At 42.4% G+C, this 17,213-nt stretch overlaps 1 protein-coding gene across 6 annotated transcripts in view; it reads left to right on the top strand.

The window, feature by feature from the left end:
- Positions 1–6,769: 6,769 nt before the first annotated feature.
- Positions 6,770–17,213, top strand: part of SORCS2 (sortilin related VPS10 domain containing receptor 2) — a 540,320-nt gene continuing 529,876 nt past the window's right edge. For all 6 annotated transcript variants that reach the window (XM_068188612.1, XM_068188611.1, XM_068188610.1 and 3 more), the window contains exon 1: positions 6,770–7,141. In XM_068188612.1, the coding sequence (XP_068044713.1) occupies positions 6,785–7,141 (357 nt within the window). In that variant the 5' untranslated portion in view covers positions 6,770–6,784. The remainder of the gene's footprint in view (positions 7,142–17,213) is intronic.

The raw sequence follows: 17,213 nt of genomic DNA, 5'->3' as shown, positions 1-17,213 counted from the left end.
TGAGACAAAATTTAGCACACTCCCTGGAAAAACTCAGTGCAAAAGCCTTCCTCATCCCTTGGAACAGGCACACCAGACCACACAGATAGGTCCCAGTCCCACACCCACTTAAGCTTGCATGCTTGCAATAGAAAGGATTTGCTCTATGGTCAAGACATATTAACCACAAATTGGAGCCTACTCACATCTGCATTCCTTGCTAAGCTCTTGCCATGAAGAGTTCAGGGGGACTGAGGTAGCTGTAAACATGTCATACTGACTTCCCACTAAACATCTACCAGATGGGAACATCTCCCCCTAGAAAATGACGCCTTTACGTAGTGTCCAGATCCTACAGCTGGAGCTCTGGATACTTTGCAAAGGACTAAGACTGATTTAGAATGGTTTGGTTTTAGGTGAGCTTAATATTTATTTTTCTCACACCATTTTCTCAGAAATGCAGCTGTATTAGAAAACTGTTTAATAAAATGACACTGGTAAAAGTACTGTTCAGATTAGATCAGAATTTAAGTGGTTGGTAGGACATTAACATTATATTTGAAATAAAAGGAACTTAATAGACAAATATGAAGCTGAATCTAAACCTGAGGATTACATCCTTCACATGACATTGTGCTTATCTAAATACCCAAAAATTTCTCAGCTTTTCATATTTTGCCAAATAAGCTCCATTAAATTTTAGGGCAGAAAACACATGAAAAGAAAGCTACTCTGGGAAAAACAAGTTCCCACAATCTAGCTGGCCACATAAACAAAAATCATTTTGTTCTCTTGTGAGCTCTTAAGGTGTGGACAATGAATCCAACTCTCATGTTTTCAGAACTTTGCTCATTAATTGCTGATGAGAAATTATAAAGGTTGAAGACAGATTATCTTACGTAGCCACCACAACATTACACTTCACTTTTTATTTTCTGTTTCAGACTAAGCCACTGTTTCAGGCTTTGTGGCATAACAAATGTGTTATTTTTTCTTTTGATTGATGGAAGATAAAACCTGAGGAGATGAAGACAGCTTGTATTAATTGCCAGCCTGTTTTCTCAGTGACAGTGATTGTACAACCTGTTTTCTCTTTTATTTTACGAGCTAGAACTAAACAAAATTATACTGTATATCTACCTACTCACTAGGAAAAGTGCTTAGCTGCTCAATTACTTTCATTGAATCAGTGACTGCCTGTTTACAGGCTTCTGGCCGAGGGGTGGTTGTGTCAGTTTTTTCTGTGTACATGCTTTTTGCCAACTTGATATTGGTAAAATTGGAAGCTACTTAGTTTTTCCTTAAATCACTTACAGCTCTTTCAAATTTTTTCTCATAAGTGCATGTCAGCTAGTGTACCTGGAGAGAGCTCTCTGTAATAATCAGAGATAATACACTATACTGAAATCCACTCTTTTATATTGTTCAAATTTGAACAGGATAATTGAACATGTACTTTGTAGCTTAGTCAGTTCTTCATAGAACAAAGACAGTTACTTTTTTTTAACTTCAGAACTTCCCACAGAAGTAGAGTTTTTTTCTTTTGTGACAAGGAATGCTACTTATTAATTAGGCTTTCTTCTGTGGGCATCTGGACTGGCTGCTGACAGCAATGTCTCAATGAATTAGTGAGAATAAAACAACCTGACACCTGCTTCATTTTTTATTGTGTCAAATGGAGCAACTACTGAGAAAAGTGTTAAGACACCTAGATTTGTTGACGATAGAAAGATTTTTTTTTTTTTGGTAGTTGCAGTATAGAAATAAAAATTATTTCGGAACCTCAGAGGCATAGCTAAATAAAAGCTCTGCTGTTTGGCATAAGGGTATGGCATTATGTATAATAATTTCATTTAACAAAGAAGAAAGCATTTGGATTTTGTTAATTGAGTAATGAGGAAGTAAAGCTTTGCTGTTTATTAGGTTATCTAATGATATGGTCAGAGTGAATCATAAGGTGTTTTGGAGTTGGGCATTTTGATAAACATGTGAGATTAAGTTGCTTTCATGCATGAGCATTTTGTCAAGAAGCTTGCAGGTCCCTGTGCTTTTAGTGATGTGGTCAACATAAACACAATGTAACTGGAAGTTGGTTTATATCTAATGAATAGAATAAGGTATCCTAGATGCACCTTGATACATTAATTTAAATCAACCTTTAAAAGAGGTGAACAATATACAAGGAACATGCTTAAATGGATGATAATTCTGTGATTTTCCATCATATTGTGCATCTGCAGTCATCTTGATTTATCAGCCTAAGGCAGCTATGAGGGTGAAACATATAACAAATTGTTATCAGTATTTTTATGTGCAAGCAAAAGGAGTATTAGCATTGCATCTTGGTTTCTGCCTGAGCAGAATTTGAAGCTTTCTGTAATATTTCCAGTATTTGATCCGAAATTGATGTGGTAAAAAGAATGTGGGTTAATTGAAGCCTTTTAATCTAATGTGACAGTCAGTAAAAATGTAAGTAAATGTTATTAGTATAGCAGTAATAATTCTGCCATTAACAGGGAGAAACTTGCCTTGGATTTCTGAGCCTTTTCTATTTCTATTCTGGGACTAGAGAAGCTTAGAGGTTTGTGATACTCAGTAATTTATCTTTTTGTCTGCCCCTGTGTATTTGCTGAGACAGAGTTTATGAGACATAAAAGATTACAGATATTTAGGGAAGACTCTTTGTTTTAGGAATCCTTAAACTAAATCTAAACCATCCTTTTGGCAACTCTTAAGAAGTTCCATTTAAACAAGATTTGAAACTGGGAGAGCTCCTCACTTATCAGAGTTGGTCTCTTACATTGCTTAGCTTGCTTGAGCTTTCTCGACAAAGTTATGTTTGCTAGTCTGTTAATTAGCTCCTTCCTTTATTAGCAACTTTGATGCTAACAAACCCATGAAAATCAGTAGCACTTCTGTTCTCTTGTGTTTGCATTTCACCTAGAATAGTCACACAGAATAAGAAGTAATTAAATATTCTGGTCATGCTTTGAAGTAGAAGTATGTTGTTTTGATTGTCCTTTGCATAACCAAACATTATGGATGGAAGCTAGATCAACGTTTGTTTCTCTTTTTGTACAGTACGTAAGACAATTGGGCTCTGACCTGTGATAGTCACCTGACTTTCAACAAAATAAAGACATCATTTTATCTCTTAGGTGACTTAGCTACAGGACTTTGAATGCATTAATGGGAGTTATATAATGAAGCTTCTTTTCCAGTTTTGCAAACCTTGGCATTCTCATCCAATCTGCTCCATACTCGTGTTTTGAAACTCTACTGTCATTAAGTGTGCACCACAGTGAAATAGTGCCATATAGGTATTGTTTCTACAGCATCCCTTGTCTAGAAATACATTTTATTATTGTGAATTTATGATACATTAAGTATGCATTATTTATTAGATTGCAGTATTCAGTAAGTATGTATTAATCTGGTTGATATAAACCCAGTTTCAACAGCCATTGAAGAAGCCAGGCAAAACCTGTCACTAAGTGGCAGAGACAAGAGATGGTGCAAAGATTTTCATAGTGTTGCCCACACATCTGTCTTGGTTATGATAATCTCTAAAGAAAGGAAAATGGAGGAGTTACTTTTGGTTCCATCAAATCCTTGGCCTCTGAAAAGCCTGATACTAGGGGATTCAATTAGTGACAAGTGCAGTTGTAGGTTGAGTGATTCATCCCCATGTATTCAAGTCTCACAATTCATACATAAGAATTACATCCACTTCTCTCAGCTTTAGCATTCTTTAGGTGAAATATTTAATTAACTTGCCTAAGAATAAAAGGCTTGATTAGTCCTTGAGTGATTCATTGGGCTGTGGATCCATCCACCCACCTTGGTCAGAGTCTTCTGAGCCCTTAAAACAATTTCAATTAAATTAGCAAACTGGGGGTGATCACAAAAATAAATGGCAAGTTTTGTGATTGGGCAGACAAGGAGAACTTTATTAGTGGGTTTGCTAGGTTCCTGTGAAAATCATAGAAAAGATATTCTGACAGTGGGGAAAGACTCGAGCAGACCTTGCAGTTGACCATAAGGTGCAAGTCTGGAGGAAACCAGGCTTCATTAATTCTGCAAAAACGACTTGGTTTTCTTTTCCTTTTTAAGTCTCATTATGGGAAGTGTCAGTAAAGGACAGATACAGAGAGCTTGACTTTTAGGAATGTGGATGTTACCATCTCTTTGCTGTTGCTCTTGGGAGCCCAACTTGTCAAGCACAGTGGTGAATGCAAAATGGATGAGCATGACAAAGTCCAGCCGCATTTATTCAGGTGAAGTATTAGGTTTTGCATGCTAGTTTTAACACGTAAGGTCTTGGGCCCTTCCATCTCTTCTGAATACTTTTAGGTTATTCTACAAACTGTGGGTAATATCCACAGTTACACAGGAGCTAGACCATGATATAAGAATCAAAATTATTGTATTCCTAATACTGGGGAAATGACCCCTTCCTGTCGGTTGATACAGTTGTGGTTGGTCAATGTTTTCTTAATAATTCTGCATTGCATTTTTCCTCTTTGTGCAGAGGTGCAAAAGATGGAAGGTGACTCACTCAGTATGGAACTGTTATTCCAACAGGAACCACTTCCCGCTTGTGTGTCTTCTGTGAACTGTTGAATCACTGCCCAATTTCTGTGTCCCTAAAGAACATGCCCAAACAGCAGTGATTCAAATAAGTGTTGGACCACAGCTGTCGTTGAGACCAGTTTACAAGAGTCAAGAGGGTTTTGTCTGGAAAATTAACTTTCTGCTCACTTAAACCCAGGTGTTTTTTGCTTTACAAGGGTAATGTTTCAGAGGGATAAGATACTGTGAGAAAACTAAATGGATGCAAAGTCAGTCCTGTCTCATGCTCCTGTTTCATCTTTCTTAGCTCCCTATAGCTTCTCCTAGACCTTCTGAGCTTTTGATATTGTCTCCAGAATCAAGATCTGAGACCAAAAATTAACTTTCTCTTTACACAAGATTTATTTCAGAAATGAATTTAATACATGGCCCCTTCAGGAGTCCCAGAGGCAGCTACTGGTGACCTGGGTCATGTGGTGCTGCCTACCTGAGTTTCTGTCACTGCCTGGGCTCCTGTTGACAGGGTATTTGGAACAGAATCTCTATAAATGACATCTGGAGACTCCTAGATAAGGGGCAGTAGCTTCTTTTGGTTCAGACACTGTGCTGCAGGAACAAGGGGGAAGGCTGCACAGAGGTTGTTTTGAGATTGTAGGTCTGTGCTTGGAGTTCTGAAAGAGGATTTTATTGGGAGCTGCAGAAAAAGCACAAGATTTTTTAAGAATACTATTTTAATTTTTATTCTGCATTTATTTTGAAATGGAGAGTCATCCTAAATTTGAAACTGCCTTCTGCTGTGAGCTATTACAGGTATAACAGGGCAGGTTACCATAGGTCTCCTAGCACTGAAGGTATGCAGCTAATACATAGTCATATAGCTTGCTGAAAGTAATTTTTACATGAATTAGGTATAACCAGGTCACTTTAGGTCACTGTAGTAGTCATCACAGGCCTGTAAATGATGCAGTTAAACCAGTGGATACTATTTTTTCTATTAATCTTCCTAGAAAAGCCTTTGTAATCCTAATTTTCTAGGCCATTCGGGTGAAGGCAGATTACAGCTAAAGCTGGTTTATTTACTTTACTCACCTTGGGTTTAACCAGCCCAGATATCCTTTGTTAGGTGCCTACACCTGGAGTCATTACTTTCATCAATAATCTTTCAAACTTGTTTTCTGACATTTAGGCCTGAGTATCCTTATGTTACCGGGAAGTTAGATTGAGCTTCAGAGTTGGCCCTGGACTGAGCAGCAGGTTGAACCAGGACTTTTCCAGAGGTCCCTGCCAACCTCAGTTATTGTGGGTTTCTAACTTGTGCCCTCTTCACAGCATGTGAGGCAAACCATTTCACAAGTCCCAGTTTATTCACAGTTACACAGCACACTGCAGTGAAGCAGGAGGAGCACCCAGACTGTGGTGGCTGAATCTTCTTCCACCGGTTCACCTGTCAGTTGAATGACACCACCCTGCACAGGACCAGTCATCGTCCCTCCTGGCTGTGCCCGTGCCAGGAGAGCATTTCTTGGGGCTGTCATGGATCAATCCCAAATTACAAGGCACATGTCCCGACAGCGGGCAACAACGGACTAACAGTTGGCTCTCGACAATGCAGGTGACGAGCCAGGTGCCTCCTAGGAGCTGAGGGGCAGAAGAATGGACAGGATCCTTTTCCCCATGAAAGCGCTTTTCTTGATGACAGGAATCGTATTTTGGCACTGGCCTCATTTGCTCCTCAGCTCTCAGCTTCTGACCACAGATCCCTTCTGACCGTTTCGCTGCAGCCTCCCGGGACGGACGGCCAAACCACGGCCATCCATCCCTCGTGTCCAAAGAGGCAGCGGTGGGTGCTCGCCCTCCGCGCCCCTCGGGCAGCAGCGCACCCGCGCCGAGCCGTCTGCGTGAATCTTGCTCGGGCGCTCTCGGAAAGCCTCTCCCTGGAGTTCTGCGTGAAAGTTCACAAGCGGCGGGGCTCCGCCGCCGCCGAGAGACCCATCCCCGCCGCGGCTCCCGCGGGACGTGAGTGCCCGTGTCCGTGAGTGCCGGAGCCCGCCCGGCGTTTCGGCGCGGACCAGCAGATGGCGGCGCCGCCCCGGCTGGGCGCGCAGCCCCGCGCACGGCGCTGCCGCTGAGCCCCGCTCCGGTTACAGCCCTCCCCCGCCCCCGCCCTCCGCCGCGGTGTCTCCCTCCCTCCCCGCCACCTCCCCGCCTGTCACTACCACGCCGGAGAGCCACCATGGCGCACGGCGGGCCACGCGTGTCCGCCGCTGCCGCTCCGCGCGGGGCTGCCCGGCTGCCGCCGCCGCCGCTGCTGCTGCTGCTGCTTCTGCTGCCGCCGCTGCTGGGCGCCGCCGCCGCGCCGCGCTGCGCGGAGCCCTGCGGCCGCCCGCGCCCTGTAGCCCTGACCCGCGGGGCGCGCAGCCCGCCAGAGCCGCGGCGCGGCGGCGGGGCGGCGGCGGGGAGCAGCCGCTCCCGGAGAGCATCCTTGGCGGCCGGCCGGGAGCAGGTCTCCCTCATCAGCACCTCCTTCGTGCTGAAAGGGGACGCGTCTCACAACCAGGCGATGGTGCACTGGACGGGCGAGAACAGCAGCGTGAGTACGAGGGGGAGTGCGGGCGGTGTTTGGGGTCCCTGCCCTTGCCGTTGCTTTGGTCTTCCAACTTGCGGGGAGCAACCTGCGCTCCGCCGGCCTCGTTGCGGCCGGAGCGCGCTGCTCCCGCCTGCCGCTGGCCGGCCCGGGGCGGGGGAGTCCCCGCGGGCAGCGCTCGGGGTGCTGCGGACCGTGAGGTGCCGTCGGGAGGCGAAGCGCCGCCGTGGTCGGGCCGACCCCGCGTACCCCTCGCCACTTCCCCAGAAGTTTGGAAAGTTTGCGAGCGCGCATCTTGCAGAGGCGCCGGGTGCGCGGTGTGCGCCGCGCTGCGAGGAGGAGGAGGAGGAGGGCGGCTTAGGTCCGGACCGGCGAGGCGGTGTCCGTGTGCGGTCGGCGTGCCCCCGGGTCTGTGCCAGGGTATCCGGGGAAAGGAGAGGCACGGACGAGCTGCGGTACGGGGATTATCTCCTCCAGCCCCGCATGAAGTCCCAGATTAAATTGTCGAGGCTTAATCGATTCACCGCGATTCAGTCATCTCCATGTAATCTCCCCCGCGCCGCGCTCTGCCTCCTCAAGCGCCGGGGAAAGAAAAGCCCGAAACAAGCCGAAAATGAAATAAAACGTAGCTCTGGGCTTGAGGTGATGTGAGCAGCGGCAGTGAGAGAGCGTGACGGCCCCGCCGGGCGCCGCAGGTGCGTAGGGACGTCCTGCAAAGGTCCGGAATAGCAGCAGCTCTCCGAGGGGGCTTTTACAGCCACATCGGTGCATAAAAACCTTGCGCTGGGACCAGTGATACTGCATTAGAGCATCAGTGTTCACAACTTTTCACAGTTAAAGCAGTGTGTCTTGCCTTTATTGTTTATCTGTTTTAGACAGCAACTCTCACGGTGGGTGCCACTAGTATTTTTTAAACTAATTTTCAGTTTCAGCTAGTCTTCACTTCTTTATGTATTAATCCATTAATGGTTGTGTATTCACACGGGTGGTTTCAGGGATTTGCTGCTTCTAATTTATTCTTCACTGAAACATTATATCATAACAGTGGGCGTCATGGGTAAATATTGCATAGCACCTTGCACTGTCTGTGCAACTTCATAATCAGGAAAATATTGTTATGCAAGCTTAAGATGAACTTTCTCCTGGAGGATTTTAGTGTTTCTGGAAAACTCCCGAGCGTTTTAACTACATTCAGCTAAGCTCTGACTCTGCTTGAACTTTGTGAATTTAGTATAAAGTTTACTTGAAGTTGGGTCAGTTCAGAGTGTGTGTGTTATACTTCCCATAAGTATGTGAATTTCCATGCTTTCTCTAGGACCTGAAGTCCTGGGTTTTTGCCTGTTTTGCTAGGGAGTCAGCCAGGATGTGGAGCTTCTAGGGATCCACTGATGAGGATGCAGTGATTCCCTGGAGCATGCTGTGCGCTTATGCTAATGCTCTTGTATAATCGGGTGTCAGAGTTGAAGTCAGCATCATAAAGCCTGACACTTTCAAAGGCAGTTTTTGATTTGCTCAGGAAGGAAGTGTAAGATGATGGTCATTTTCTGTGAAAAGAAAGTGTTGCAAATCAGCAGCATCAGCTATTCTGATTCTGTCCTTCTCTTCCATTTCTCTGCTATTAGATGGTTGCTGTTTTTTGTGGACAGTGCTTGCAGGCTGTTAGGACAGCTTCCTTGAAGAATTCAGTATTAAAAAGTTGGCATAAGTTCATTTTTTGACATAGAAGGCAAGTAACAGCTTTGATGCAAAGCATTCTGCACTCTGAAATGAATATAGTAGAACCTTGCTAATCCACAGTTATGACTAGCGGTCTCGCCTCGCCTCTCTGCAAAGATTTAATAACAGATGCTGCAGTGAGGGCTTGTATTGCTAAAATGTTATTATTTTTTCACAGTATGCTACAGCTCCCTTACTAAAATACTATCATATAATCTCTTCAAAAGCAAAGATAAATGGCAACTGTCAGAAGAAATGAAAGTGGTTACAGTCTTTGCTGCAACTTAGCTCTTTTTTTTGTTTTCTTAGTTGCTATTTACTAATTCAGTATTGCAGAAGGACACACTCATCATGAATACCTGCAGACGTTCTGTACATTATTTATACATTCAATAAAAAATACTTTTGCAAAGTTCCTTCCAAAGTATGAAGCTTACTCTGCTTGCCATCAGCAGATGTCAAGCAAGGCAGTATTTGAACAAGTGACCTGTTAAAGAAAGACTTTGCTGCCTTAACCCAAATGAAAGCAGCCAGTCTTTGCACTGGATGTTTTACAGTATGACTGTCAGCATTTTTTTCAGCTTCTTTTCTTGTTAGTTGGGTTTGTTTTATTGCATGCTTCCAGAAGAAGAGCTGATTTTAACACAGGCTTCCAGAGAAAAATGATTTATAAAGACAACACATAGAATATTTCTTTTCTTTCTTTATTTTTTTTAAGGAGTGGAAGAAATACATTAAGCTCAAAGGAAACATGATGGGCTCCAAGGATTGGAGAGAATTTTGCTGTATGTTATATTCAAACAATTGAAAATAAGCACCTGATCTCAAACATATTTAAAGTAGTCTTGAATGTCTATTTCATTAAGTAGATATGTTTGTACTTATTTATACTACTCTGGGTTGTTTGGAGGTAGGAATGCTATGATCCAGTGCTTCTCAAATCTGCCACCTTTTTCTGTGTTCTTAAATCTGTGGCAATATTTTCCTTGTCTTGGAAGTACAGGCTTGAGTCTTAAAGCTCTCTTCTGTCGCAGGTGCATTGCAGCCAAGGGGAGGACTGTCATTACTGCAGTGGGGTTTTGGATCAGGCCCTGGAACCTCAGGAGGCACTCAGCAATCTGAAATTGTCACCACACACATTTGGCACCTCATTGGAGGCACTCAGCACTTTGTAAACCAAGGAGCTAAATTAGTTTCTTTACCCTTTACAGCTGCGTGGCTGAAAATTTGACAGTGATGAGCTCCAGATGACCACATATCCTCTTAAACACCTCACCTAGTAAAATAAATGAAGAAGAAATATGCAATAGGATTATTCCTTTGAGCTCCATGACGAAGAGATAAATAACTATAAAAGCAGAGGGGGCAGCTGCATCCCTCAGGGATGTTCACCTGCATGAACAGTTCATTGAAAGTGCTGCCATGGACTACTTGTGTATGGATCAAGGGCAAATACATAAATGTGAGAGGGGCAGAGGTTAGGTTGATGTGCACATGGAGTTTTAGAAAAATAATTTACATCGTGTAAATCATCCTGTGCTGCAGTACTAGGAGCATGTGATTTTTGGTTGCATGAGATCTCTTGAGAGAAACTAGGGAGGCTATAAATTAAATTGATCCTCTCTCTTCCCTCTTTTCTGTACTGCAGAAGTCTGATGTTTAGTTACTATCCTCTTGTAATGCTGTTAGTTTGGTGAGCTAGAGAAATGGTGGCTTTAATGGCAAAACAGAGGATGTGATTGCATGGATTGTAAAGTGGGCTTGAATCCCTGGGAGGACCAGGATACAATTCTTTGCTTTTTCAAGAGAGAGCTGTACTGGGAGATAGGCAAATTGCTTCTGGCTTTGTGTCCTCATTACTTTATTTTGTAGTCTAACAATTATTTACAAATCCTATGAACAAGAAGCATGTCCCCAGCCTTTCTTTAGAGTGGGATGTATAGTCAAAACCATCACTGGTGATGTAGGTCTTGCAAAGCCAGTACTTGTCACAGCAAGAATGCATCTGGTTAGTGAATTCCTGCAATTAGTATTTCTGCTCTCCATCCCCTCTGCCCACAGAAAGCTGTTGTGTGGTCTTCCTTTCAAACAAAGGCTCATGCAAGTGGAACTAATTTTCTTGCCAGTCTTAAAATATCATAAACTGAAGACATGGCAGGTGGGTGGTGCAACACACCATTTACTGTAGGAAGGGCAAGTAATTGCCATCCGTGTAACTGATAAATAACACTGAGAATTGGAATATGTACACGTAGCATGCTAAAAGAATAGCCCTTAGTGTGTTAAGCTAAATATACATGTGCCCAGATTTACTAAAAATATGCAAGCTTTTCTGATTTGGGGGAAAAATGTCAATTCATGACAGCTTTTAAAAATCCTACTTTTCCTTTGGAGAGACCTTAGTCATCCCAGGAGCTTTTTTCTTGGTGCTAGATAAGCAACTTTATTTGCAAAACTATATTCTTTTTGACCCTCCTGAAGAATTCCCGTTATGCATTCATACTAGCCAATTAAAAAAAAAAATCAAAGCCAAAACAGAAACAGGGGGAGAATGAGACTAGTATTCACAATTGATTTTGATGCAGGGGCTGCTCTTCATGCTGTGTGCAGACTGCTAAAGTAGTGTCAGCAGGACTTTGGCCAGCTACTTCCAAGTCTGCAGTTTCATGGTGCCAGTATTTTATTTTTTTGTTTGTTGTCAAAATATTAAGTCCATGCAGGCGCTTATTTGTCAAGTAACTTGATGTTATGATCCCCCCATAAACATGTTTGTTATGGAAAATAAATATAAATATGCACATAAATTCTTTTGAGTCCTAAAAAACAGTGACTTACCAAAAAGAAAAATTTATTACCATCTGCAGATATTGCTACACACAAAAACTTTAGCTGGTACAGACTTGTTTCTATTTGATATACAGATAGTTTGTTTAATTTAGAAACTTAATATTTTTGATACAGTTTCACCATTGTGATTTGTAGAGGCTAGTGGTCACTACATGTATTCTTCTGGCAGATATTTTATTGAATTAGTTTTCTGTTTTGTTCAGTTGCAATCAGTTGTGAGAAAAACTATAAAAAACATTGACTTCAACATTACTATAGCAGTACTTGTAATGGTAAATGTAGTTATCTATGCAAACATGGGCTAAAGTCCATTTCTGGTAAGGTTTGGGTGGTGTTTCTGCAGAGTAGTCAGACTACATTTTATGAAACTAAAGGGAGCATGAGGTCAAAAATCCTGACAGCTCAGACCTTTGATAAATGGCAGATATATTGCAAAGTGAAAAGTAGATTTCCCATAGGGAAGGTTTTTCTTAAAATTCCTTGAGATGATAGTGTGATTATAAAAACAAACAGAAACCAAACCCAGTAATCATATTTGAATGGAACAGCAGAATCCCACATGGAAAGCAGAATGATTTTAATCTGATTGAAGTAACTCAGGAGTTTAAAATTTCTTTTTCCTTTTTCTTTTTTATTGGTATAAAGTTTCTGGCTTACTTCATCTATTTGCTTCTACCAGCCTCTGTTTTCCCTCTCTCCCAGCCTTACATCTGGCTGTAAGTCATATTGCTGCCTGCTGAGCTCTATCCACATTTCAGCAAATTCCAATTGCTAAAGGAAAGGGAGATAGCACCTCTTCTCATCCCCAAAGGAGACACTTAAAATTGATACAAACTTTAATTAGTAAATATGTATTTCAAACATGCTTCCAAGTCTTCCTCCATACCTGCAGCCATGCCTGGTTTTACCTGGTTTGCTGGCATTACCTGGCTTGCTTAGGAACGAGCTATTACAGCAATACGACTGTGCTGATGTTGGGACAAGCTCAGTTTAAATCTAAGAGGGAAATTTGGCAATATACATGCTAGAGAGACACCAGATTGAAATCCTGCCTCTGATACTGCTGATGTATTACACGTGCAAGGTAAACAAAGCAATCGTAAGGGATGTGTTTAGGCTGGGGATAGCAGTGCATGTATCACAGTGGGAACATAATGCATTCTTCTCAAGTTAATGGTCTTAGAAATCTACTGATATAGATCTTTGGAGAAAGAATTGAGGACAGCCCTTTTGACTTTATTAAAATTCAATAGAGTAGAAGATCCTTTTTTAAAGAATGGAAGGGGGAAATGATGAGCTTTTCATAAAAACAGTAATTGTTCTGCTAAAATGGGAAGCTCTGTAAGGTATGGACCACCTTATGCATTTAAAACATGAAACTGCCCAGATTACAGAAGCTTTTATGCCAAGTCCTTTCCCTGTCCAAATATAATATTTTATGATTGTGTCAGTTAAGACCAAAGGTTGTTCACATAAAGGAGAGAGAATCGGCAATACAATCAAGTGGGATGCTTCTATGTTCTGAAAACTCAACTTTATTTATGCAAAAGCTGAAAGTATAGGTTGAAACTATTCTGCAGTATATGACTTCTTGCTGTAGCTCAGAATGAAACCTGATAACCTGCAACATCTTCAGAATTTTTATTCTCAAAGTCTCACGTTCCTTACCAAACATTCCCATCCCCAGTCCCCTGTCCCAGTAATAACAATTTAAAACTCTAACAAATCACCAGTGACAAAACCACTTTTAAAGAAATATTGTGTGGGATCCTTTGCTGTGCTTTACTTCTTTAGTAAGGAGAAAATTCTCCACTGCAAGGGTGGTGAGACATTGGAAAAAGTTGCCTGGTGAAGCTGTGGGTGCCCCATCCCTGGAGCTGTCCAAGGCCTGGCTGGATGGGGCTTTGAGATGCCTGGTCTAGTGGAAGGTTTCCTGCCTATGGCAGGGGGGCTGGAACTAGATGAACTTTATGGTCCCTTCCAAACCAAACCATTCTGTGACTCTATGTTTCAGTGATTAAGTCTAAGCTTGGACTTCTGCAGAAGGAAGGATATGGGGATGGTCTCTGAATGGATCCCTGATCTTAACAGACATGCTTGAAAAATCTGGGTATATGTGCTGGGCTTGCTGACTTTAGTGTGATGAGTAGAGAAGTGCTGGGCTTGCGAATCCTACTGGGTTTCAGCAGCTGTGGGTGAGGCTGTTGTGGAAAGAGGAGAGATGCTGAGGTGCCGCTGCTTTGCAGGACTGAGAGTCCTTGGCAGAGCTGGTGATGCTCTGCGCAGCCCCGTCGCCATGTCTGCGAGCTCTAAGCAAGAATTGAGGTGCAGTTGATGCCTGGGGGAAATGTAAAGCTTGGCCAGAGACAGAGCATGAGTTTCCAACAGCTGTTGGATTAAATTGAAGCTGAATAATAGTGCCAAAGAACTTTTACCTCACCAGTATCTTCTGAAATACCACTTGCCTTATGTGATTTTGCAGTTTCTTACCTGCAAGGTGAGAATAATAGTACTTCTCTATCTCTTAGAATGGCTTTTGCCTAAAAATTAGCTTTGCACTTTGATATTAAAGTAGTGGTTATCACCATAACACCTAAAAGAGGCAGGACTATAGAAAATCATGTCTGTGATTTCTTTGTTCCTTTGACAGTACAGCCCAGGAATTAGAGAAGAAAAGACTCTCACAAGTCATGCAAACTTGTCTGCTTGTTCTGATGTTTGTTTTGATCAGGGCTCCTTTTAATGTGTAGTCCAGTTTAATTTAAATGCCTAGACTCTGGCACTTCAAGATCACTGAACAGTCTTAAGATTGTGTGACTAAACTTAACCTGTATTTAATATGATTTTTCTGCCTTTGTTTAGCAGTTTAATCAAACAACTCTGTTTCTTTCTCAGTGTTCGTACTTTTTCTGCTCTTGTAGACTAATAATTATTTCTCTGAATAACATTTTTTGACCTTTTAAGTTTTCTTTTGTAGCTCACTTTTGCTAGCTCTTTAATTGCACCATATGGATAGGACAGTGCCTAGATACAATAGTACCTATTGTGTATCTGACAGGCACATTTTTAGAAAGGTACTTGCACACAGAGATTATTGTTAACTTCTGGCATCCTTCTAATCATCATCATGATTATCTGTTTTCCTAAAAAGAAAATCACAGAACAGGAAATAGGGTTTTTTTTTAAAGGGAAGTCATAAAAACACTTAAATAATTTGTTCATTAGCAAAAAAGCGGGGTTTTGTGGTTTCAGTGCAGTAACATTATTAAACGTTTGTTCTAGTCCATGAAGTAGATGTATTTAATGTTTTTTTCCCCTATTCACTTAATGGACTTTGTTTCTTTGTCACTGGAGGCATGGTAAAGCTGCATGAGTGTTGCAGCATTGTATTTGGGAGCACCAACCCCTGTGATGTGTCCTTATTCCCGTGCAGCAGTAGGCCCAGGTTTCCTGGCCAGTGTGTTAAGTTTTAGCAGATGGCAAGTTACACTCTGTGAAAATACTTTTTTAATCACAGTAACTGTCTCTGGTCTGGTCGCTGGACTGAAAGTGCCCAGGGAAAGAGCAATCTTCCCCCTGCATGTGTGTGAGCAAAATGTGTTCTGGGGTTCTGCTCTCAGTTGGCAGCATTTAGGTGCTGTGTAATACCAATAAGTGAGGATGATGATGATAGAGAATCGAGCTGTTCCACCCGTAAATTTTACCAGTGCATAGCTTGGCATCCCTAACTGAGCTATGGTAGAGAAATGTTGCTTTTCTCAGGTGGTGAAGAAGAGCCTGTTTATGATTAATGCATTCCCATGCTTCTCTCCACCAACAATTGTCACTGCAAGACAGATGCCCAAGGGAATGGAGCTGGAGGGTGAGAGGAGTATGTTGGAATCACTCTTTGAGCTTTCAGCACTGTTTCACAGTGGTAAATATGACTGATTCTGAAGAAATTGTTGTTTCTTCATTGAAAACACAGTTGTATCAGTGGTAGTATGCTGCCATAAAATCCTCAAGGGGTACAATAAGGTATTTTTCCTGTGTTTGCTAGCAGAAAGATACCTTGTAACTTGGTCTTTTCAGAGGATTGGAACTGTTTGTGAAGTCTAACACATCTAAATCTGCAGTAGCACTCATTAAATCTTGCCATTTATGGAGAGCAGAATACACTTCTCTCAGCTCTTGTTTTATGCTCCCAGCAATTGTTTTGGGTGTTCAGCCTAAGGAGGCACCAGTGTTAACATAGGTAGAGATAAGAGTATAACCCTGAGGGAACTCGTGAGCCCCTTTAGTATGGGCAGCTCTATTTTTTGCATGGTTTTTGAAGGGCTCCATGGATGAGATGATACAAAACCAGAAATAAACCAAACAAAAGCAGCATGTGCCAGGAACAGGTGGATTAGTGGATTTCTTTCTCGGTGCAGAGATATTTCCTTCAATTACCACCACCAGTGGTAATCAATGGGATCCAAATGGATGCCATGCACATACGCAGTGCTCTAACAATCAGCCTGGTACAGAGCTCATGAGGTGAATTCTTGGGAGATCTGTGGCAGCAAATGCCTGGAGATTCCCACGGACCTGGCTGGTGATGCTAGAGCACGTTGCACTGCTGGAGCAGTTGGATGTCACAGAAAGACTGATGCTCTTGTGCCCACCTCACCTCAACCTGCAGTGATTTTCCCAGTGGAAAAGGAAGTCAAAATCAGATTATTAGGATCTGCTATGCATTTGTGTGTTTGTACTTATAGGCTCTAATCTTGATGATTCTTAACTAAAGGAACCCCAATATCCTATTCCATGGCATGTTGGAGTCAGTAAACTCCTATCTGTCAGTTCCCAGCTGGTTTTGGGAGGGATCCCTCTGTGCTCTTTCTGAGCACTTTGTGGGGCCCTGTTGAGAGTAGTAAGGGTTCACATTAGATGTGGCTGCCATGCACTGCTCTGCACATGTGCTAAGTGAACTTCATTTCCTTCTGGCCTCTCTCATTTTAGTCTTGTAATCTGGACTAGTTTAATTGCCGTGCACAGGGCTTTGGAATCTTCAGTATTGTAGTATTTCATGAGGTCAGCGCATAGAAAAAGCTTTCTTCTCTCAAGCACAGATGCCTCCTCATAGGCAATAGGACTTCATCAAAGTTGCAGCTTTTGATGTAAAAGGCCATTTCTTATTTTGCTAATTTGTTTGGCTTTTAATCAGTGATTCCCTGTGTTTCCCTACCTCTTACCCAGCCACGAAATGGCTAGTATGTAGAAAGGTCTCAGCTGCCTTGAGAGAAGTTTTGAAATGTGTTCTTTGCCATGAGTGAGAAGTACAAGCTGAACAGAAACTATGCAAAACATTTATGCTGAGAGCTGTGTCCTGAGCACCAGTGACAGATTACAGAGGACTGACAGTGAACTCTCTGGTTGTCCGTGACTCTACTGGTGCTTGGGGTAGAAAACTGGGGAGCTGTTACTATTAGTGGTTCTGAGCTTTTCTTTCTCCCTGGGTGAGGGAGACCAGTACTGGTGGAGACAGCTGAGA

The sequence above is a fragment of the Anomalospiza imberbis genome, chromosome 4 (genome assembly GCF_031753505.1).
Source record: "Anomalospiza imberbis isolate Cuckoo-Finch-1a 21T00152 chromosome 4, ASM3175350v1, whole genome shotgun sequence".
Lineage (NCBI taxonomy): Eukaryota > Metazoa > Chordata > Aves > Passeriformes > Viduidae > Anomalospiza > Anomalospiza imberbis.
This window is presented reverse-complemented; position numbering and strand designations above follow the sequence as displayed.